Source organism: Entelurus aequoreus, linkage group LG26 (assembly GCF_033978785.1).
Source record: "Entelurus aequoreus isolate RoL-2023_Sb linkage group LG26, RoL_Eaeq_v1.1, whole genome shotgun sequence".
Taxonomy (NCBI): Eukaryota; Metazoa; Chordata; class Actinopteri; order Syngnathiformes; family Syngnathidae; genus Entelurus; species Entelurus aequoreus.
In genome coordinates, this window is record NC_084756.1 from 18,746,732 (window position 1) to 18,770,528 (window position 23,797).

At 40.5% G+C, this 23,797-nt stretch overlaps 1 protein-coding gene across 9 annotated transcripts in view; it reads left to right on the forward strand.

Annotated features, from left to right (window-relative positions):
* atp2b2 (ATPase plasma membrane Ca2+ transporting 2) overlaps positions 1–23,797 on the forward strand; it is a 316,595-nt gene that overhangs the window by 244,158 nt on the left and 48,640 nt on the right. For all 9 annotated transcript variants that reach the window (XM_062037840.1, XM_062037839.1, XM_062037833.1 and 6 more), the window contains 2 exons: positions 8–250; positions 23,444–23,685. In XM_062037840.1, the coding sequence (XP_061893824.1) occupies positions 8–250; positions 23,444–23,685 (485 nt within the window). The remainder of the gene's footprint in view (positions 1–7; positions 251–23,443; positions 23,686–23,797) is intronic.

Here is a 23,797-nt window from a genome sequence, read left to right on the forward strand (position 1 = left end):
TAAACAGAAAATGATGAAAGACAATAATCTGGTGCGCCACCTGGACGCGTGCGAAACCATGGGCAACGCCACCGCCATCTGCTCGGACAAGACGGGCACGCTCACCACCAACCGCATGACGGCGGTGGAGTGTTACATTGGAGACGTGCACTACAAGGAGATCCCCGAGCCGGGGGTCCTGCCTCCCAAATCTCTTGACCTGCTCGTCAACTCCATCTCCATCAACAGCGCTTACACCACCAAGATACTGGTGAGGACAACTAAACCTTGTCTTTTTTAACTGCACAATGTTTCTGTTTTGACAATCCAAGCACCTTGATATAGTAATCATAATGAGATTAAAAAGAAGAGTAATAATAACAGTCATATTATACACTATATTGCCAAAAGTATTTGGCCACCTGCCTTGACTCACATATTAACTTGAAGTGCCATCCCATTCCTAACCCATAGGGTTCAATATGATGTGGGTCCACCTTTTGTAGCTATTACAGCTTCAACTCTTCTGGGAAGGCTGTCCACAAGGTTGCGGAGTGTGTTTATAGGAATTTTCCACCATTCTTCCAAAAGCGCATTGGTGAGGTCACACACTGATGTTGGTCGAGAAGACCTGGCTTTCAGTCTCCGTTCTAATTCATCCAAAAGATGTTCTATCGGGTTCAGGTCAGGACTCTGTGCAGGCCAGTCAAGTTCATCCACACCAGACTCTGGCATCCATGTCTTTATGGACCTTGCTTTGTGCACTGGTGCACAGTCATGTTGGGAGAGCAAGGGGCCCGCTCCAAACTGTTCCCACAAGTTTGGGAGCATGGACTTGTCCAAAATGTTTAGGTATCCTGGAGCATTCAAAGTTCATTTCACTGGAACTAAGGGGCCAAGCCCAACTCCTGAAAAATATTATAATTATATAAATATTATAATTATATAATAATTCCTCCTCCACCAAAAAGGACACCTGATTCTCATCATTTGGATGGGTGGCCAAATATTTTTGGCAACAAAGTGTATGTCTCTATTATGTATGTTTTTCATCTTATTACAGCAAATTATTATGCTTTTATTTATTTATTTTTTTGTCCTGTCCAGCTACTCAGGCAAATCATATAGTTGATGTAGATGCCCATATCGGCTGTACAAATATACTTCATAGAAGAGAAGTGTGGGATACTTCTCTTGTTGCCTTATTTGTATTTGATTTTATTAAATGGATTTATAATATTGTACGGTGCAGGAGGGGATATAACGAGAAAAAAAGGAAAATAGAGGGGGAAATTGCGGGGACAAGAGGGGGATAAGACAGAGAGACAACAACAACAGCAGCAAACACAACAATAACAACAACAACAACAGAACAACACCAGCGAATAGGATATGTACAGATATGATGGTAAAAGTGATAGCTGATTATTAATATTACAGAAATGACAATGAACATTATTACACTACAAATGGAGCAATACAAATACCAATAAAAATAGCACTATTGATAATGAATAATAACAATAATTACCTCTATTATCAACAATACAATTGTTTCAAATACAACAAAATATATATGTAATGATTACTTGAAATACAAAATAAAGCAGATGAATGGAGGGGAAGAAAGAGAAGCCAACTATGTTAACCTTGTAGATTGTTATAGTAATAATGGGTTAAGCTTTGTCAGTGTGCCATGTGTTACCCAGTTTCCCCTAGGGCAACAACGTTAATATATGTTTGATGAAACGTGGTCTATTTAGTCTATTTAGATTATATTGTTTTAATATGCAACAAGATGAAGATAAATCACCGTGCTTTACATCAATAATATGGTACAATATGACAAAAATTTTACATTTTTGAAAGAATGTAATCTGTGTAGTTTAAAATCTATTCATAAGCACTCATCTTACTAATGACAATATGAATACACAAATTATAATATATATGAATATAATAAGCAATACATACTCTATATAATTAGTATAGGATAGGATAGGATAGACTTTATACCTCCTCAATCCCACCAACATGTCTTCTTATGAGGAAACAGTGCCTGGGGAATTTGTGGTGGGCTCTCCTATTTCTGGGGCTAAGGTTGCTGAGGTAGTTAAAAAGCTTCTCGGGGTGGATGAGATCCGCCCGGAGTTCCTTAAGGCTCTGGATGCTGTGGGGTTGTCTTGGTTGACAAGACTCTGCAACATTGTGTGGACATTGGGGGCGGTACCTCTGGATTGGCAGACCGGGTTGGTGGTTCCTCTCTTTAAGAAGGGGAACCGGAGGGTATGTTCCAACTATCGTGGGATCACACGACTCAGCCTTCCCGGTAAAGTCTATTAAGGTGTACTGGAGAGGAGGCTACGCCGGATAGTCAAACCTCGGATTCAGGAGGAACAGTGTGGTTTTTGTCCTGGTCGTGGAACTGTGGACCAGCTCTATACTCTCGGCAGGGTCCTTGAGGGTGCATGCGAGTTTGCCCTACCAGTCTACATGTGCTTTGTGGACTTGGAGAAGGCATTCGACCGTGTATCCCAGGAAGTCCTGTGGGGAGTGCTCAGAGAGTATGGGGTATCGGACTGTCTGATTGTTGCTCCCTGTATGATCAGTGTCAGAGCTAGGTCCGCATTGCCGACAAACTAATGCGATCTCTTGTTCAATCTCTATGTTCAGTTCTGCTCTCAAACACTACTAAGATAGTAAAGAAACACAGAAAGTTTCTTAAACACATCAAATGTTCAAACAAACATTTTACAAAGCGATTGCTGCAGACACGAGAATTGTCTGATTGTATTCCACAAGATGATGACAGTGATATTTTTAGGAGCCATTTTCTTTGGCGCACATTTTTTTTCCCCCTTGACTTTATTACCATATTGAACCACTTCTTTCAGGACTCTGTGAAAGCTCTTTCCTATTTGAACGACTGGAACACCAAATAACAGAACAGTAATATGGCATTTTCTGCTTAAACTCTACACTCTCTATCACTTGTTTTAATGCTACGCTCTAGCTGTTTGACCATCGTGTGAATTAACCCACGGAGAAGAAAAACGGATGTGACCTCATATGCAACCCAGCAATAGAAATACTTCCAATACCGTATTTTCCGGACCATAGAATGTCAAAGAATGGTCTATTTTCGATCTTTTTTCATATATAAGGCGCACCGGATTATAGGGTGCATTAAAGGAGTCATTTATTATTATATATTTTTTTTTTAATTTAAAATATTTCCTTGTGGTCTACGTAACATGTAATGGTGGTTCTTTGGTCAAAATGTTGCATAGATTATGTTTTACAGACCATCTTCGAGTCGCTTCAGGATGCGCCGTTTTATGGGCGGTCTTATTTACGTGGCTCCCCTTCGACAGCGTCTTCTCCCCGTCATCTTTGTTGTAGCGGTGTAGCGTGCAAGGACAGAGGTGGAAGAAGTATCAAAAGATGGAGTTAACGTTTTAATGACATTCAAACTTTACTTCAAACTTTACTTCAATCAATAACGGAGCAGCATCTCCTCATCCGGAAACAACAACAACGCCGGAAATGTGTCCCGTGAAAAACCGCCCGACCGGAACTCTCTAATAACTAAAGTTCTTTGGGTGAATAATGTAAACTCACTACACCGGTATGTTTTAGCGCTTTCATGGCAAGTAAGAACTTTAGACTACTTTATATCAGAAATGGCAACAGCGGAGTATGAATGTCCCATAACAAGAAGACAGACAAAAAGAAGAAGCTTATCGACTACGGCGTCAACACGGACTACAAAGTCTGTGTACGTGCACAATTTTTCAGGATATATGCAGATCCCAAATATAGATCAGCAGGTACCAGAAGGTAAGAAAAGATGCTTTTGCATAATATTGCGAAACCAAACACCAGATAATATGTCTTACCTTATACACACACCATAATAATACTCATATGTTGAAGCACAGTGCAATCATTTAAGCGGTGCGGCTTCATAGCTTACCAAAATCGTACTAAAACATTTTGATAGATTTTTGAGCGCCATGTGTAATGTTCTATATTTTCAATGGAACATATAAAATGTTGGTGTGGTTTACTTGAGTCATATTGCCATCATATTGCAGTCTACACCTATGTCTTATGTTTGACAGCCATCTACTGGTCACACTCACCATATACCAAATAAAATTGCTTCGAAGTCGGTAAGCAAAACCAGAATTATTCCGTACCTTAGGCACACCGGGTTATAAGGCGCACTGTCGAGTTTTGAGGGGGAACAAAAGATTTTAAGTGTGCCTTATAGTCCGGAAAATACGGTAATGCAACAAATCAGGAAAAATACAGGAGTGTACATGTTTGTATGATGAAATGATGAGTGCAGAGCATTCTCTGTTTTATAACTACTTGTCATGCTGTGCCAACCACGGACTACTCGTGTTACAGCAGCAGTGTTGTGTCTACACTACGCTTGTTTAGTCGGTATTTTTTGCAGGAGCCCACTTAGAAGACATGACGTCTTGCAACACAAATCGATACAAGACTGTAATGTACAGTAAGTAGTCCATATAGGGTCCTCTTGATGACACCACTTTATAAGCTCAATCGGGATGTGAGCCCTGTTGGTAGCATTTAAGAAGTCTTTTAGCAAAGCCTCTTTAGTTAAGACACGATTAGACGAATATGTGGAGTGAGCCGCACAGATTCTTTCTCGCCCTCCTCGCACGTGGAATGAAATCATCTGATGGAACAGGAAGGCTTTCAGGCCAGCAGCAGCCGCCCTTGGCTCGCCGATTTAGAGTCAGGAGGCATTCACTCAACTTTTCACCTTGAGAACGCTTGTGTAATTTGCTCTAATCTGATATTCAGGAGTGGAGCAGACTGCAATCGGTCTGAGTGCAGAAGATGGTGAGTTCGGTTGTTGTCTGCGGCATATTAGACTAGACTAGCTTACATGTGGACACGAGATGGAAGGGTAAACAAGTCTGCCTCCGTTTATCAACGTATCCTGTTCCATCAAAGTGATTCCCAAAAGGAAGGACCACATCAAAGCCATCTTCCAACTGGTCCGATTAAAAATGCTCTCGAAAAACTGAGGAACACGTAGGCGCGCGTACAGTACGTCAAGCTCTACACTTTACTGACGGACCCACCATGTATGTTGACATCATTACAGAGTAGTGGGTGGGGCCAGGACCAGAACCAGGATTTGACAAATACAGAGGTAAAAAATTGGTCATCCAAGAGAAGCAATGAAAGGCTGAAATCCTGGCACCATATAAATAACTATAAAATTTTGATGGGCCTGCTGTCTGTGCCCTAGACCTCTGGAAGCCGCCGTGCTTATTAGATAATGCAGAGTGTCCGAATCCGTGAGTTTTAGGTGTAACTGTACAAAATGAGCCACAGAGGTAGCCTAAAACAGTAGCATGTTTACATAAAAATGCTAACACTTAGCATGCGTGCTAACGATAGCATGATAACATTCCGCATGTTTCATATACCAAATTATACGACTCAAAGGTGTATGGCTGCGGAAATAGAAAAAAAAAAAGTGTAAAAATAGATGAAAAAGTTGGCAAGCCTAAGTTAGCTTGCTAGCATGCTATCTTTTGCATGCTAACAATTAACAAGTGTCACATATCAAGTTATATGACTCTGGGCTAAACGGTAACAAAAGTAGCTCAAAAAGTTAGCATGCTACTGTTAGCATGCTAGCAAGCTAACGTGAACCTGATAAGAGTTAGCTTGTGTCACATACCAAGTTGTATGACTCTTAGGTGTATGGCTGGGGAATTAGAGAAAAAAAGAGTATAAATAGCTAAAAAAGTTAGCACTTTATTGTTAGCGTGCTAACATTAGCACACTAACAGTATAACATATGTGGGGGTTCGTTGGCCGGTTCGTCTCGCATTAGACAAAAGGTGCGTACCCATTCAATTGGCCCATTTTTTGTTTGTTTGTGAATAGCGTTGCCATGGTAACACAAAATGTTGCCAATTTAGGTACCCGCCATCGACACGAACGAGACCTTTCCGACGGTATAACAAATGTGGGGTTCGTTGGCCGGTTCGTCTAGTAGTGGGTGTAATAGAAAAAATGCGGGGAACTATAAAAAGAAAAATAATAAAAGTTGAAGTATAAGCAATAATATGGGCTGCTTGCATTGCAGCAGGCCCATAATAAAAGCTTTCATTAAGGGAGAATTATCACGTGTTATATTATCTAACATCTTTGACAATCAGCATGACAGTCCATTTTTTTAATTAATACGCTAAACTTCAGCGTATTATACAAACTTTGTGTAGCACATCGTGCGCGCTGTACAACATCATGCGGTAGATCATCCTCTGAATATACGATCTTTGGTCATGCATAGCCCGCTACAAATCCAACAACATAACGCAAAGATATATTCGCAAACAAAACTGGTAATGGTAATATTTGGTTACATGTCCCTGCAAGTTTCACTGCAATAAGGTGCTTTTGGTAGCCACCCACAAGCTTCTGGTTGAATTTTTGACCACTTCTCCTGACAAAATTGGTGCAGTTCAGCTAAATGTGTTGGTTTTCTGACATGGACTTGTTTCTTCAGCATTGTCCACACGTTTAAGTCAGGACTTTGGGAAGGCCATTCTAAAACCTTCATTCTAGCCGGATTTAGCCATCCCATTACCACTTTAGACGTGTGTTTGGGGTCATTGTCCTGTTGGAACACCCAACTGCGCCCAAGACCCAACCTCCGGACTGATGATTTTAGGTTGTCCTGAAGGATTTAGAGGTAATCCTCCTTTTTCATTGTCCCATTTACTCTCTGTAAAGCACCAGTTCCATTGGCAGCAAAACAGGCCCAGAGCATAATACTACCACCACCATGTTTGACGGTAGGAATGGTGTTCCTGGATTAAAGGCCTCACCTTTTCTCCTCCAAACATATTGCTGGGTATACAGCTCGATGTTTGTTTCATCTGACCACAGGACTTTCCTTCAGAAGGTCGTATCTTTGTCCATGTGATGTCAGATGAAACAAAAATTGGCCACAATACCCAGCAATATGTTCAGAGTAAATGGGACAATGAAAAAGGAGGATTACCTCCAAATTCTTCAGGACAACCTAAAATCATCAGCCCGGAGGTTGGGTCTTGGGCGCAGTTGGGTGTTCCAACCGGACAATGACCCCAAACACACGTCAAAAGTGGTAAAGGAATGGCTAAATCAGGCTAGAATGAAGGTTTTAGAATGGCCTTCCCAAAGTCCTGATTTAAACGTGTGGACAATGCTGAAGAAACAAGTCCATGTCAGAAAACCAACACATTTAGCTGAACTGCACCAATTTTGTCAAGAGGAGTGGTCAAAAATTCAACCAGAAGCTTGTGGATGGCTACCAAAAGCACCTTATTGCAGTGAAACTTGCCAAGGGACATGTAAGCAAATATTAACATTTCTGTATGTATACTTTTGACCCAGCAGATGTGGTCACATTTTCAGTAGACTCATAATAAATTCATAAAAGAACCAAACTTCATGAATGTTTTTTGTGATAAACGAGTATGTGCTCCAATCACTCCATCACAAAAAAAATAAGAGTTGTAGAAATGATTGGAAACTCAAGACAGCCATGACAGTATGTTCTTTACAAGTGTATATAAACTTTTGACCACGACTGTGTGTGTCTACGTCTGTGCAGGATCCACCTGCCAAACCTGCCAGGGGTAATGAAACCATGCTCGTTCCCTTCAAGTGTCTTTGATTGAGTCCCCTGAGTGTATGAATGGATATGAAAACCACCCTACATTACTTTCCCCATTCACGAGCATAGATGAGCTCATGCATGCATAAATGCACATACATGCATACAAAAAGGAATGCCATTATCCTTTGGAGCTCTTGAATGAGGCCGAAGAAGAGCGCAGAAAAGGAGATGCAATTAAGATGATCCTTCGAGAGATGTATACGGTCAAAAGGGGGACATTTGAGAGGAATATTTAGCTCAGCCACCCCCACTCCCTGAGCGCTGTTAGTTGTGTGTTCTTATATAAGAGGCCAATCCTGTGGGATGCCAAAAATGGCATTGGAAGTCTTTGATGGCCATCACAGAGCCGTTCCAAGCTTTGATACTCCTATCCCTTTACTTGAGCTCTCTGGTGTCTTCATAATCCAGCCACTAGCATGCCGCCTGTTCCCTCAGTCAGCACATACTGACTCTGCAGTGGAGATGCGTGGTCCTGAGGGAGGATTTCACTTGCAGTTTGTGTGCAGCACACGCTCACACGTGCCTGCAGCCAGGAAGAACAAACTGACAAAACAAGGTGTCAGTTTGTGACTGCATCATCTCTAAAGGAAATACACCTTGCTCTTTTTTGACCTGGATCTGAACCTGATGTGCTTCGTCAATTAACGTGGTTTTAAAACAATGAATTAGTGTTGTACGGTATACCGGTATTAGTATAGTACCGCGATACTATATCGCTTCCAAAAAGTACCGGTCGCCCAAATCACCCGCCCGCCCGTCGTCGTGACGTCGTGACATTGCGGGTTTAGGAGCAGAGGAGCATGTTCGGCAGTGCACAATCACGGAGTACTTACAAGCAGACACAGTGTGTAGACAGAAAAGGGAGAACGGACGCATTTTGGCTTAAAAACTAACGATAAAGGTGAAGTTATAACATTGAAACGCCCTCAGGAAGATGTGCTTTAAGACACAGCTAGCTAGCTAGCTGCTAAAGTCCATCTGCAGTCTTCAGTGTTGTAGCTACTTCTAAATCATTAATCATTGTCTCCATGGCGACAAATAAAGTATGTTTCTTAAAAGTATCATCCCTGCAGGACGAGGACTAGCTAAACATGCTTCACTACTCACCGTAGCTCACCGGCGTCAAAATGTAAACAAACGCCATTGGTGGATCTACACCTGACATCCACTGTAATGATACCAAGTACAGGAGCGTATCCAGTCGATACTACGATGATTACATAAAAAAAAATTTTGACATCACATTTCAATATTTGGCAAGCTAAGTAACATTTGCTGTGGTCTGGAACAACATGGCACACAAACAACTATCTGAAATACAGCCAATATTCCATACAAATAATGCAAAACTAAATTATATACAAAGAGGATGAAAGTAAAGGATATTAAATGAGCTCAAATATACCTACACATGAGGCATAATGATGCAATATGTACATACAGCTAGCCTAAATAGCATGTTAGCATTGATTAGCTTGCAGTCATGCACTGACCAAATATGCCTGGTTAGCACTCCAACAAGTCAATAACATCAACAAAGTGCACCTTTGTGCATTCACGCACAGCATAAAATGTTTGGTGGACAAAACGAGACAAAGGAGTGGAAGATTTAACACGTGAACAAACTGTTGCGTCACAATCCTCACCATGGCGAGTTCAAGAACAGCCGAAATTAGTAGGACGTAACGATGTTCACCAAATAGTCTCATCAGTGAAGCATACACACAAACATATTAAACAGTGGGCTTGTTAACAATTGGGAAGGTTTGTGTCACGTTTGTCCTCAAACAAAAAACATACTAAAACAAAAAAATATTTTGTCTTTTTCCATTTTCAATCCTTTTTTCCTTCGAGAGCCGCGGGTTGCTGACTCCTGTGTTAAACTGTAAGTAGGTTAGGTATAATTATTTAATATTTCTAAAATCAATGGCAAGATGACTAATTCAGTGTTAATATTTAAGTGGGCTCTGGGCCCCTCTGTACTGTAAAAGTCAAAATAGTTAAGAACCCCAGTCCTATGTCTTTTCCCAGTATATCATAATAATCTGCATTCATTTTGCATACAAGTTAAAACATGCAAAAAATGTATTAATAGTTGATTAGCAAATATTTATCATATCAAGCTCTATTATTTTAGAAAACGCAACCCGAAAAGACCATATTAGAGAAACTGAAGTAAGACAAGAGAGAAAAAAAAAATAGTCAACTAATGAACATATTAATAACACTAGTTCTTAATAAAGACAACCGTCATCATCACTTTCCACCGACACTTCTTTGAGATGTCACAAAGCGTCCCTCGCACACGCCATCATGCATTTCACGCTACCCTTGTTATATGATAAATGCTTGTGAGCTCTCCGAGCTTAATAGAAATGCTAATCTGCACGATGATGATATGGAAGCGGACCCATTTTTATGAGTTATCTATGGTTTGTTTCACGATAATCAGTCAAGCCTGAAAGAGAGCAGGCAGACATCTTAATCAAATTGGGCCAGTCCAGATATTCCAACATAGAATGGTTATAAAAAAATAAAAAAACGAGACATGCTATGATGATTGGCCCAGGGGGACAGTGCTGCCTTTTCACACTCAAAGTGATATTTATAGCATATTGTGATCCCTCTTATCTTTTAGAAGCATCTCTCGGGAGGCTATTTTGGTCTAATGTTTGGATTGGAGAGGTTTAACCATTTAGAGGGCACCTAAATGCTGTTGTAACACACTTTGTTTAACTCCTAATTCTGACATTACTTTGCAAAGAAGTAAAGATTGCGCGCCCATCCCCCCTAGTGTCATTTGTCTATAAATCAAATCAAATCAAATCAACTTTATTTATAAAGCACATTTAAAATTTACCACAAGGGTAGCCAAAGTGCTGTACAATGGGCAGGTTAAAAGATAATACGAGGACCGAGCAAACACAACACAACACAAACAGAACACGATAAAAAATAAATAAATAAAATAAAATAAATAAAACATAAAAACAGGTTCACAGCAGGTGTATAATGGGGCGCCATAGCAGGATGGATATCACTCAGTGTTAAAAGCCATGGAATACAAGTATGTTTTTAAGGGAGATTTAAAAACAGGAAGAGAGGAGGCTTGTCTAACACTAAGAGGTAGGTCGTTCCAGAGCTTGGGAGCAGCAGCGGCGAAAGCTCTGTCACCTCTAAGCTTCAGCCTTGTGTCAGGGACCGTCAGTAGCAGCTGATCGGCTGATCTTAGGGATCGGGTGGGGCAGTAAGGCTGACGGAGGTCGGAGAGATATGTCGGCGCGAGGTTGTTTAGACATTTAAAAACAAATAAAATGAGTTTAAAATTGATTCGGTAACGCACAGGGAGCCAGTGAAAGATGATATAAGTACACCTCTGCAAAACATTACATCCTTATTAGCATTAAAGAAAAAAATTAACTTTAGATCAAATTACAACAAAGAACAACATTATTAACATGTTTTTTAGTCTGCAATAGAAACGTCTTAAACTGCATCAATTTGCCTGAAATTCTAAAATACATTAGGTAAACTATACCGTATTTTCCGGACTATAAGGCACACTTCAAATCATTTTTTTTTTCCGACAGTGCGCCTAATGTAAGGAATACGTTTGGTTGAGCTTACCCAACTCAAAGCTATTTTATTTGGTACAAGGTGTAATGATAAGTGTGACCAGTAGTTGGCAGTCACACATAAGAGATAAGTGTAGATTGCACTATGATGGCAATATGACTCAAGTAAACAACACTAGAATTTTATATGTTCCATTGAAAATATAGAACATTACACACAGCGCTAAAAAATCTATCAGAATGTTTTAGTACGACTTTGGTAAGCTACTAAGCCGCACCGCTTGATGTGCTTTAAGTATTATTATGGTGTGTGTATAAGGTAAGACATATTATCTGGCGTTTTGTTTCGCAATATTATGCAAAAGCAACTTTTATTACCTTCTGGTACCTGCTGATCTGTATTTGAGATCTGCATAAATCCTGAAAAATTGTGGGCGTCCGCCTTTGTAGTCCGTGCCGACACCGTAGTCGATAAGCTTCTTCTTTTTCTCTATCTTCTTGTTATGGGACATTCATCCTCCGCTGTTGCCAATTCTAATATAAAGTATTGTAAAGTTCTTACTTTTGTCTGTCAGTAGACTCGCCATGAAAGCGCTAAAACATACCGGTGTAGTGAGTTAACATTATTTACCCAAGGACCTTTAGTTAATAGAGACGGTTTTTCAATACACTACTTCTGCAAAGAAGTAAAGATTGCGCGCCCATCCTCCAGTGTCATTTGTCAATAAAGATGTTATAAGTACACCTATGCAAAACATTATATCCTTTTTAGCATTAAAGAACATTTTAAGAGAAAATGTAAATAAAACCAAATTACAACATAGAACAACATTATTAACATGTTTTTTAGTCTGCAATAGAAAAGTTTTAAACTGCATCAATTTGCCTGAAATTGTAAAATACATTAGGTAAACTATACCTTATTTTCCGGACTATAAGGCGCACTTAAAATCCTTTTTTCCCCCTCAAGACTCGACAGTGCGCCTTATAACCCGGTGTAAGGAATACGTTTGGTTGAGCTTACCCACCTTGAAGCTATTTTATTTGGCACATGGTATAATGATACGTGTGACGAGTAGATGGCAGTCACACATGAGAGATAAGTGTAGACTGCACTATGATGGCAATATGACTCAAGTAAACAACACCAAAATGTTATATGTTCCATTGAAAATATAGAACATTACACACGGCGCTCAAAAATCTATCAGAATGTTTTAGTACGACTTTGGTAAGCTATGAAGCCACACGGCTTGATGTGCTTTAAGTATTATTATGGTGTGTGTATAAGGTAAGACATATCTGGCGTTTTGTTTCGCAATATTATGCAAAATCAACTTTTCTTACCTTCTGGTACCTGCTGATCTGTATTTGGGGTCTGCATAAATCCTGAAAAATTGTGCGCTTCTGCCTTTGTAGTCTGTGCCGACACCGTAGTCGATAAGATTCTTATTTTTCTCTATCTTCTTGTTATGAGACATTCATCCTCCGCTGTTGCCAATTCTAATATAAAGTAGTGTAAAGTTCTTTCTTTTATCTGTCAGTAGATTCACCATGAAAGCGCTAAAACATACCGGTGTAGTGAGTTAACATTACCTTTAGTTATTAGAGACGGTTTTTCACTACACTACTTCTGCAAAGAAGTAAAGATTGCGCGCCCATCCCCCCAGTATCATTTGTCCATAAAGATGATATAAGTACACCTCTGCAAAACATTATATCCTTATTAGCATTAAATAAAATTTTAAGAACAAATTTAAATATAGATCAAATTAAAACAAAGAACAACATTATTAACATGTTTTTTAGTCTGCAATAGAAACGTTTTAAACTGCATCAATTTGCCTGAAATTGTAAAATACATTAGGTAAACTATACCTTATTTTCCGGACTATAAGGCGCACTTAAAATCCTTTTTTTTTTCTTTCTCAAAACTTGACAGTGCGCCTGATGTAAGGAAGAAGTTTGGTTAGGCTTACCCACCTCAAAGCTATTTAATTTGGTACTTGGTGTAATGATAAGTGTGACCAGTAGATGGCAGTCACACATAAGAAATAAGTGTAGACTGCACTATGATGGCAATATGACTCAAGTAAACAACACCAAAATGTTATATGTTCCATTGAAAATATATAACGTTACACACGGCGCTCAAAAATCTATCAGAATGTTTTAGTACGACTTTGGTAAGCCGCACCTCTTGAAAAGTACCAAAATAATTTTGGTACCGGTACCAAAATATTGGTATCGGGACTGCTCAGTGGCCTTGTGGTTAGAGCAGGGGTCACCAACCTTTTTGAAACCAAGAGCTACTTCTTGGGTACTGATTAATGCGAAGGGCTACCAGTTTGATACACACTTAAATAAATTGCCAGAAATAGCCAATTTGCTCAATTTACCTTTAACTCTGTTATTATTAATAATTAATGATATTTACACTTAATTGAACGGTTTAAAAGAGGAGAAAACACGAAACAAATAACAATTACATTTTCAAACATAGTTTATCTTCAATTTCGACTCTTTAAAATTCAAAATTCTACTGAAAAAAAGAAGAGAAAAACTAGCTAATTCGAATCTTTTTGAAAAAATTAAAAAAAGAATTTATGGAACATCATTAGTAATTTTTCCAGATTAAGATTAATTTTAGAATTTTGATGACATGTTTTAAATAGGTTAAAATCCAATCTGCACTTTGTTTGAATATATAAAAAATTGGACCAAGCTATATTTCTAACAAAGACACATCATTATTTCTTCTTGAATTTCCAGAACAAAAATTTTAAAAGAAATTTTAAAGACTTTGAAATAAGATTTAAATTTGATTCTACAGATTTTCTAGATTTTCCAGAATAATTTTTTTGAATTTTAATCATAAGTTTGAAGAAATATTTCACAAATATTCTTCGTCGAAAAAACAGAAGCTAAAATGAAGAATTAAATCAAAATGTATTTATTATTCTTTACAATAAAAAAATAAATTACTTGAACGTTGATTTAAATGGTCAGGAAATAAGAGGAAGGAATTTAAAAGGTATATGTGTTTAAAAATCCTAAAATCCTTTTTAAGGTTGTATTTTTTCTCTAAAATTGTCTTTCTGAAAGTTATAAGAAGCAAAGTAAAAAAAATTATGAATTTATTTAAACAAGTGAAGACCAAGTCTAAAATATTTTCTTAGATTTTCAAATTTTATTTGAGTTTTGTCTCTCTTAGAATTAAAAATGTCGGGCAAAGCGAGACCAGCTTGCTAGTAAATAAATAAAATTTAAAAAATAGAGCCAGCTCACTGGTAAGTGCTGCTATTTGAGCTATTTTTAGAACAGGCCAGCGGGCTACTCATCTGGTCCTTACGGGCTACCTGGTGCCCGCGGGCACCGCGTTGGTGACCCCTGGGTTAGAGTGTCCGCCCTGAGATCGGTAGGTCGTGAGTTCAAATCCCGGCCGAGTCATACCAAAGACTATACATTTGGTACCCATTACCTCCCTGCTTGGCACTCAGCCTCAAGGGTTCGAATTGGGGGTTAAATCATCAAAATGATTCCTGGGCGCGGCCACCGCTGCTGCTCACTGCTCCCCTCACCTCCCAGGGGGTGAACAAGGAGATGGGTCAAATGCAGAGGTTAATTTCACCACACCTCGTGTGTGTGTGACAATCATTGGTACTTTAACATTAACTATAACTTTTCCTACAGTAGGGCAGTGTTTTTCAACCTTTTTTGAGCCAAGGCATATTTTTTGCGTTGAAAAATCCGGAGGCACACCACCAGCAGAAATCGTTAAAAAAATAAACTTAGTTGAAAGTAAAAAGTTGTTGTCGCAATTGTTGGATATGAAATTAAACCATAACCAACCCATCAATATAACTATTGTCTCAAAGTAGGTGTACTGTCACGACCTGTCACATCACGACTTGACTTATTTTGAGTTTTTTGCCGTTTTCCTGTGTAGTGTTTTAGTTCTTGTCTTGCGCTCTTATTTTGGTATTTTCCTGTAGCAGTTTCACGTCTTTGAGCGATATTTCCCGCATCTACTTTGTTTTAGCAATGAAGAATATTTCAGTTGTTTTTATCCTCCTTTGTGGGGACTTTGTTGATTGTCATGTCATGTACGGATGTACTTTGTGGACGCCGTCTTTGCTCCACAGTAAGTCTTTGCTGTCGTCCAGCATTCTGTTTTTGTTTACTTTGTAGCCAGTTCAGTTTTAGTTTCGTTCTGCATAGCCTTCCCTAAGCTTCAATGCCTTTTCTTAGGGGCACTCACCTTTTGTTTATTTTTGGTTTAAGGATTAGACATCTTTTTACCTGCACGCTGCATCCCGCTGTTTTCGACATCTACAAAGCAATTAGCTACCGGCTGCCGCCTACTGATATGGAAAAGTATTACACGGTTACTCTGCCGAGCTCTAGACAGCACCGACACTCAACAACAACACATAATTTGCAGACTATAATTACTGGTTTGCAAAAAATATTTTTAACCCAAATAGGTGAAATTAGATAATCTCCCACGGCACACCAGACTGTATCTCACGGCACACTAGTGTGCCACGGCACAGTGGTTGAAAAACACTGCAGTAGATGACCATTTATGGTTTTTGATAAGGAGACAAATGTAAAGTGGGGTCAGGGCATGTGGGAAATATCGAACAGGGAATCAGTAAGTAGAGCAAGATGGGGAAATGATAGGACCTTGGATGGAGTGGACGGGGGAGAGTTGGTTTGACGTGCTCGTGTGACAAGTGTCCTCATTGTGGACTACTAGAGCGCCTTCCTGCCCTCCAGCACACCTCCAGGCCTTCGGAAGCACTCGCCTCGCGCCTCCGCCACGAGAGGGACCCCGCAGGGAATGGGGGCGGAGCACTTCTTGAGGAGAAACCGATAGCGTGGTGAAGAAGAAGGTCATTGAGAGGGAGGCAAGAGGATTGGGACCGAGGAGAAGATAAATGCAAAAAAGTGGGGGGCGAGGAGGCGGAGGACAGGGAAGAACACATAGAAGAACAGGAGGCGTGGATTAAGGAGAGCCTCAGGTGGAATCGGAAGTGAGGATGCCAGCCCTCCCTCTGGCATATGTCCTTGCCTGCAGGAACACCCAAAGACCAGGGAGAGGGCAGCTGGTCCTCAACCCCACCCAGCTCCAAACATGTTAACAGTAGCAAAGCCATGCCAACGTTGGAACGTCATGCCAGAAAAGGAAAAAAAAAACAACTGCCTGAAAAGCCAGTTCTTTAGTATTCGTCATCGGTGTTACTCATTTTGTGATGCGAAAAAATATCCATGTAATCATAGTAGTATCGACGAGATACGCTCCTGTACTTGGTATCATTACAGTGGGTGTTAGGTGTAGATCCAGCCATGGCATTTAAGTTAAGTTAAAGTTAAAGTACCAATGATTGTCACACACACACTAGGTGTGGTGAAACTTGTCCTCTGCATTTGACCCATCCCCTTGTTCACCCCCTGGGAGGTGAGGGGAGCAGTGAGCAGCAGCGGTGGCCGCGCCCGGGAATAATTTTTGGTAGCAGGGAGGTAATGGGTCCCATTTTATATTCTTTGGTATGACTCGGCCGGGGTTTTAACTCACAACCTGACCACTCGGCCACTGAGTAGGTTTGTTCACATTGTGACGCCCTTGAGCTACGGTGTGTAGTGAAGCATGTTTACCTATTCCTCATCCTGCAGGGATGATACTTGTAAGAAACATACTTTATTTGTCGCCATGGAGGCGAGGATTAGTGATTTAGAAGTAGCTAAAACACTGCTGAAGGCGGCTAGTCTTTAGCCGCTAGCTAGCTAGCCATGTCTTAAAGCACCTCTTCCTGAGGGCGTTTCAGTGTTATAACTTCACCTTTATCTTTAGTTTTTAAGCCAAAATGCGTCCGTTCTCCCTCTTCTGTCTACACACTGTGTCTGCTCTTAAGTACTCCGTGATTGTGCGCTGCCGAACACGCTCCTCTGCTCGTAAACCAACGATGACACGATGTGACGATGACGGGGGGAGGGGAGAACGGTACTTTTTAGAGGTGGTATAGTACCGAATGTGATTCATTAGTATCGCGGTACTATACCAATACTGGTATACCGTACAACCCTAGTTTCTACCATATGTTGAGGAAGTCTGGAGGAAGAATGAAAGAAGGCAAGATTGTTTTTTGTAAATATCTCCGCAATGCAGAGACTTATGCAGATCCCAAATACAGAAAACCAGGTACCAGTTGGTAAGAAACATTGGTTTTTCATAATAGGTTCCCTTTAAAACTTAGTTTAAAAAATATTATTTTTATGATTGCTGTAAAACATTTACAGAGGTGGCGACTTGTCCAGGGTGTACCCCGCCTTCCGCCCGAATGCAGCTGAAATAGGCTCCAGCACCCCCCGCGACCCCAAAAGGGACAAGCGGTAGAAAATGGATGGATGGATGGAAATTCCGTATTTTCCGGACTATAAGGGGCACTTAAAAGCCTTTTTTTCCCTCAAAACTCGACAGTGCGCCTAATGTAAGGAATACGTTTGGTTGAGCTTACCCACCTCGAAGCTTTTTATTTGGTACATGGTGTAATTATGAGGTGGCGACTTGTCCAGGGTATACCCCGCCTTCCGCCTGAATGCAGCTGAGATACCCCCCGTGATCCCAAAAAGGACAAGCGGTAGAAAATGGATGGATGGATGGATGGATGGTGTAATGATAAGTGTGACCAGTAGATGGCAGTCAAACATAAGACATAAGTAGATGATGGCAATATGACGCAAGTAAACAACAACAAAATTTTATATGTTTTTTATTACATTACAAACGGCGTTTAAAAATCTATCAAAATGTTTTAGTACGACTTTGGTAAGCTATGAATCCGCTCCACTTGGTGTGCTTCAACATACAAGTATTATTATGGTGTGTGTATAAGGTAAGACATATCTGGTGTTTTGTTGCACAATATTATGCAAAAAGCAACTTTCCTTACCTTCTGGTACCTGCTGATCTGTATTTGGGATCTGCATCAATCATGAAAAATGGCGCACATACGTCTTTGTAGTCCGTGCCGACACCGTAGTCGATAAAAGTAATTTTGTTATGCGACATTCATCCTCCGCTGTTGACATTTCTAAAATAAAGTAGTGTAAAGTTCTTACTTATATCTGTCAGTAAACTCGCCATGAATGCGATAAAACAAACCGGTGTAGTGAGTTTACATTATTCACCCAAGGAACTTTAATTTTTAGAGAGTTCCGCTCGGCGCATCATAATCACCCTAAAACATGCTTGCTGGGCTACAGGGTGGCCGCCTTGAGTCATGCATTTGTAGTTTAGAGTTTAGAAAAATCCAAGTAGTCCACAGTTAACTAATTCACACTAAGCGTGGATGAGGACATTGGTTCCATCTGTTCATCAAACAGCATCTCCCTGATGTAATTATTGGTCATTATCAGAGCGTCTCCATTTTTTTTTACTTTTTACTCTCACACAGCTAAACATGGAGCACTCCAATTACTGTGAGGTGACAATGGGCCAAGACTGATTGGGTTTTAATAATATATGACGTTTTAACCCCATTTTCCTCTCCAGCAGCTGGAACTCTTGTCTGAAGGCGGCAGCGAGCCATGTGAACAAATGCCTGCACCGAAAATGAATCAACATTTGTTTCTATTCCTCCCCAAAGTCCAAATATTGACTTGCTCTTTGTGGATGCGGCTCGCGCTCTTCTGTTCCAAAATTCAAATGATGAGCGTCGTCCACTTACAGTTTTTCAATTGGAAGTCTGGCAGGTTTTGGAAATAAATGGTTACCTTTTTGGGCTAATGCTGTTCTTTTTGCCAATTACTGCCGATGTTTACACTCACAATTCAGTGTCAAACACGGACTATTATTTTATTCATATTAAATTTACATACATTTTATTGAAATTGTTTTAAATCTTCCTCCGTACCATTGGAAGGATCCTGCGTTTTTACCAGGGGCCCTCCATGTCATGATGCGTGTCCAAAGTGAGACCTAATTTTTTAGCAATTTTTTTAACAACACATGGCACATTTTAAAAATACTATTGTGGAGGGAGGGAGTGATCAGCGCGCCTGCAGGAGCCAAGGTCACCGCCTCTGTCCATGGTGCTGACGACAGAGCACCATCAGACAAGGGCGTGGCAGTGCTGACGGCGAGACACAGCTGGCAGGTGATTAGATTTCCCAGGTGGTACGAGTTGTCTAATCACCTGTTGTCTTTAACAGTAGTGGTCGGGAACAGCAGGAGGAGGAGGGTTGGAGAGGAAGACGACAGACTGAAAAGTCAAGACAGCAAAATATATTGATGGATAATAAACCTTGTTCAACTCTGAACACGACTTCCACATCTGGGTCCTAGCGAGTGCCGCTGATCACACACTTTCACCGGAGTCTGCCGTTCAGAGTTGAACAAGGTTTATTAACCATCAATATATTTTGCTGTCTTGACTTTTCAGTCTCTTGTCTTCCTCTCCAACTCTCCAACCCTCCTCCTCCTCCTGCTGTTCCCGACCGCTACTGTTAAAGACAACAGGTGATTAGATAACTCGCACCACCTGGGAAATCTAATCACCTGCCAGCTGTGTCTCGCCGTCAGCACTGCCACTCTCCCGTCTGATGGTGCTTTATCTTCAGCACCATGGACAGAGGCGGTGACCTTTGCTCCTGCAGGCACACTGATCACTCCCTCCCTCCACAACTATTATAAAAAAACAAAAAACATTAAAAAAAGTGGATTAATAGAGCATACAGGACTCCTCTTCCTCCTATCCAGGAAATCGCAAAAAGCCGCTGCCTGACCAGGGCTCAGACAATCTGTAGAGACTCCTCCCACACCCACCAAGGACCAAGGTTTTCACTGCTGGACCTCGAGAAAGAGGTTCCGCAGCCTCCGTAGCAGAACCTTCAGGTTCTGTAACAGCTTCTTCCCTCAGGCCATAAGACTCATGAACGCATCATAATAATCCCCTCAATTCCTCCCAAAAAACAAATTAACTCGCTGGAATATAAAGACAATATAACATACATCCATAAACGTGGATGCATTTGCAAAAGTGCAATATATTTATCTGGACAGTAATCTATTTATTTATATCTGCACCTTATTGCTCTTTTATCCTGCACTACAACGAGCTAATGCAACAAAAATGTGTTCTTATCTGTACTGTAAAGCAGTGGTCCCCAACCACCGGGCGCACAAGAAATTAAAAAAAACAACTAAATAAATAAAAAATAAATATATTTTTTATTTTTTTATTAAATCAACATAAAAAAACACAAGATACACTTACAATTAGTGCACCAACCCAAAAAAATCTCCCTCCCCCATTTACACTCATTCACACAAAAGGGTTGTTTCTTTCTGTTATTAATATTTCTGGTTCCTACATTATATATCAAAAAATGTCAATACAGTCTGCAGGGATACAGTCCGTAAGCACACATGATTGTATTTTTTTATGACAAAGAAAATAAAAAATAAAAATACCGTTTTTTTCTCTAAAACTGTCATTTCTTGAAAAAAAAAAATTAAATCAAAATCAATGTTATGAATTATTGACTTATCTAAGTGTCAATTAATTAACATTAAATATTTCACTTTTAAATATTTTTGTGTTTGCCATTAAACCAGTTTCAAAAAGTTTTTAAAGACAAAAGGGCATAAAACAAACAGAAAAACATAACAAAAAAATACAAATAAAAACCTATAATGGACAGATATATCTGAAGTTGATCTACAGCATTGTGTTGAACATTAAAAAAATAAATAAACAAAATAATGTATGACTTATGAGGGGACCCTTTTGGAGATCTGAGAATTAAAAACAAACTTTCACTGATCAAAAAGTAATACTAAATCAAAATCAATGTTGTTATGAATTATTGACCTATTTAAGACTCCAATTACTTCACATCATATATTCAATTTTTTATTTTTTTGGGGGGGAGTGGGGGGATGTCGCATATTTTGTGTGTTTGCCATCAAAAACACGGTTTTCTTTAACAAAAAAGGCATAATCCATAAAAAAAAGTTAATAACTTTATATCAACATATAGATCTAAAGTTGATTCAAAGATTTCATTATATTGGGAACAACAGCAACTCAGCCACCAAGTGGTAGGCCTTGTAAACTGACAGAGAGGGGTCAGCGGATGCTGAAGCGCATAGTGCAGGGGTCGGCAACCTTTACCACTCAAAGAGCCATTTTGGCAAGTTTCACAAATCAAAGAAAGTAATGGGGGCCACAAAAAAATTTTTAAAATTTAAAACGAAAAACACTGCATACAAAGCTTAAATGCTTTGTGCTATGTTAACCAGGGGTCTCCGACACACGCACCGGCACGCACTTTAATGTGGAAATTTGATGTTAGTGCAGCCCGCGAGTTTTGAATGAATGGCGCTTGATAGCATCATACTTGCCAACCCTCTCATTTTTCCCGGGAGACTCCCGAATATCAGAGCGTGATGACACTGCATTTGGCGCCCTCTACAGTCTGCCCTGACAGTGTACCTGCTCAACCACACATAGAATGCAATTTCAGCTTGCTCACGTAAGTGACAGCAAGGCGTACTAACTCAGCAGCCACACATCTTACACTGACGGTACCAATACCCAGAATCCCATGCAGCCCTAACTCTTCCGCTCAACAAACGCACGGAGAGGGAGGGGGGGGGGGGTGTTGATGATGTGTGGGGGGATTTGGTGGTAGCGGGGGGTGTATAATGTAGACCGGAAGAGTTAGGGCTGCATGGGATTCTGGGTAATGGTTGTGTTGTGTTTATGTTGTGTTACGGTGGGATGTTCTCCAGAAATGTGTTTTTCATTCTTTTTTGGTGTGGGTTCACAGTGTGGCGCATATTTGTAACGTAACAATGTTAAAGTTGTTTGATACGGCTACCGTCAGTGTAAGCTGTGTGGCTGATGAGTAAGTATGCTTTGCTGTCTCCTGTGTGTGCAAGTAATAACAACATGCAACATGTGGCTGGACTGGCACGCTGTATGTAAATGCTATGGAGGACAATTACTGTAGTGCAATTAGGGCACGCCCTTTATTTAGTAATTAGAGTGTAAATAGAATTATTTTTTCCCTGGGAGTAATCTATGAGAGACACTGAGATCCATAAATCTCCTGGGAAAATTGGGGGGGTCGGCATGTATGTAGCTGAGCCGCATCAGAGTGGTCAAGGAGCCGCATGCGGCTCCGGAGCCGGGGGTTGCCGACCCCTGGCATAGTACAAAGACTTTCTGCACAGTCAGTTGCGACAGAGCTCCAGACTTCATGTGACCTTCCAATTAGCCCACATACAGTACGCAGAGAGCTTCATGGAATGGGTTTCCAAGGCCTCTGGAGTGATGAATCACACTTTTCTGGGTTTGGAGGTTCCCGGGAGAACGCTACATTTCGGACTGCATTGTGCCAAGTGTGAAATTTGATAGGGGAGGAATTATGGTGTGGGGTTGTTTTTCAGGAGTTGGGCTTGGCCCCTTAGTTCCAGTGAAATTAACTTTGAATGCTCCAAGATACCAACACATTTTGGACAATTCCACGCTCCCAACCTCTTCCAACATGACAGATGGATGACAGAGTCTGGTGTGGATTAACTTGACTGGCCTGCACAGAGTCCTGACCTGAACCCGATAGAACACCTTTGGGATGAATTAGAACGGAGACTGAAAGCCAGGCCTTCTCGACCGACATCAGTGTGTGACCTCACCAATGCGCTTGTCATTGTTTACAGTTAGCCATTTGCTAACTTAGCGTCGCTATACCGTATGCCTTCATGTAAACTACTGTCTGCTTGAGACGAGATGGGCATAGACTCTTTTTTTTTTGCAAGGACAGCAAATTGTGTGTGATGTTGACGCTAATGAGACTTGTACTTGGGCGCCGGCTAAAAGGGAAGATATATTTAAAAAGACAGCCTGTGTGAGGGTGACAGCTATTCTTTTTAGTCGCTGAGAGATGACAACATTAAGAGATGTTCGTATTGAAACACGACTCCGGTGTGATACGACGGATATTCAGCGATGTGCAATTTTTAAGCTTTGCATTCAGTCAAAATGGTGAAATATTCATGCTAATTAGCCTTTGCTGAGACAAATAAGAATGAATAGCATAGTGACTGTATCCCATGCTAAAAATACTCTCTCTCTCTCTTCCTGCGTCTCTCCAGCCTCCAGATAAGGAAGGCGGTCTGCCCAAACAGGTGGGCAACAAGACGGAGTGCGGCCTGCTGGGATTGGTGTTGGACCTAAAGCGAGATTACCAGCCCATACGGAACCAGATCCCGGAGGAGAAGCTCTACAAAGTGTACACCTTCAACTCCGTCAGGAAGTCCATGAGCACCGTCATCAAACTGCCCGACGGAAGCTTCCGCATGTACAGCAAGGGAGCGTCGGAGATTGTCCTCAAAAAGTATGTACAAGTGGAAATTGAACACTTTATTTTTTTTAAAAAGGAAACTGACCTTTTTTTTCTGTGTGTGGGGGGGGGATTTTGCCTATTGTTTGTAATAATTATAAGAGAC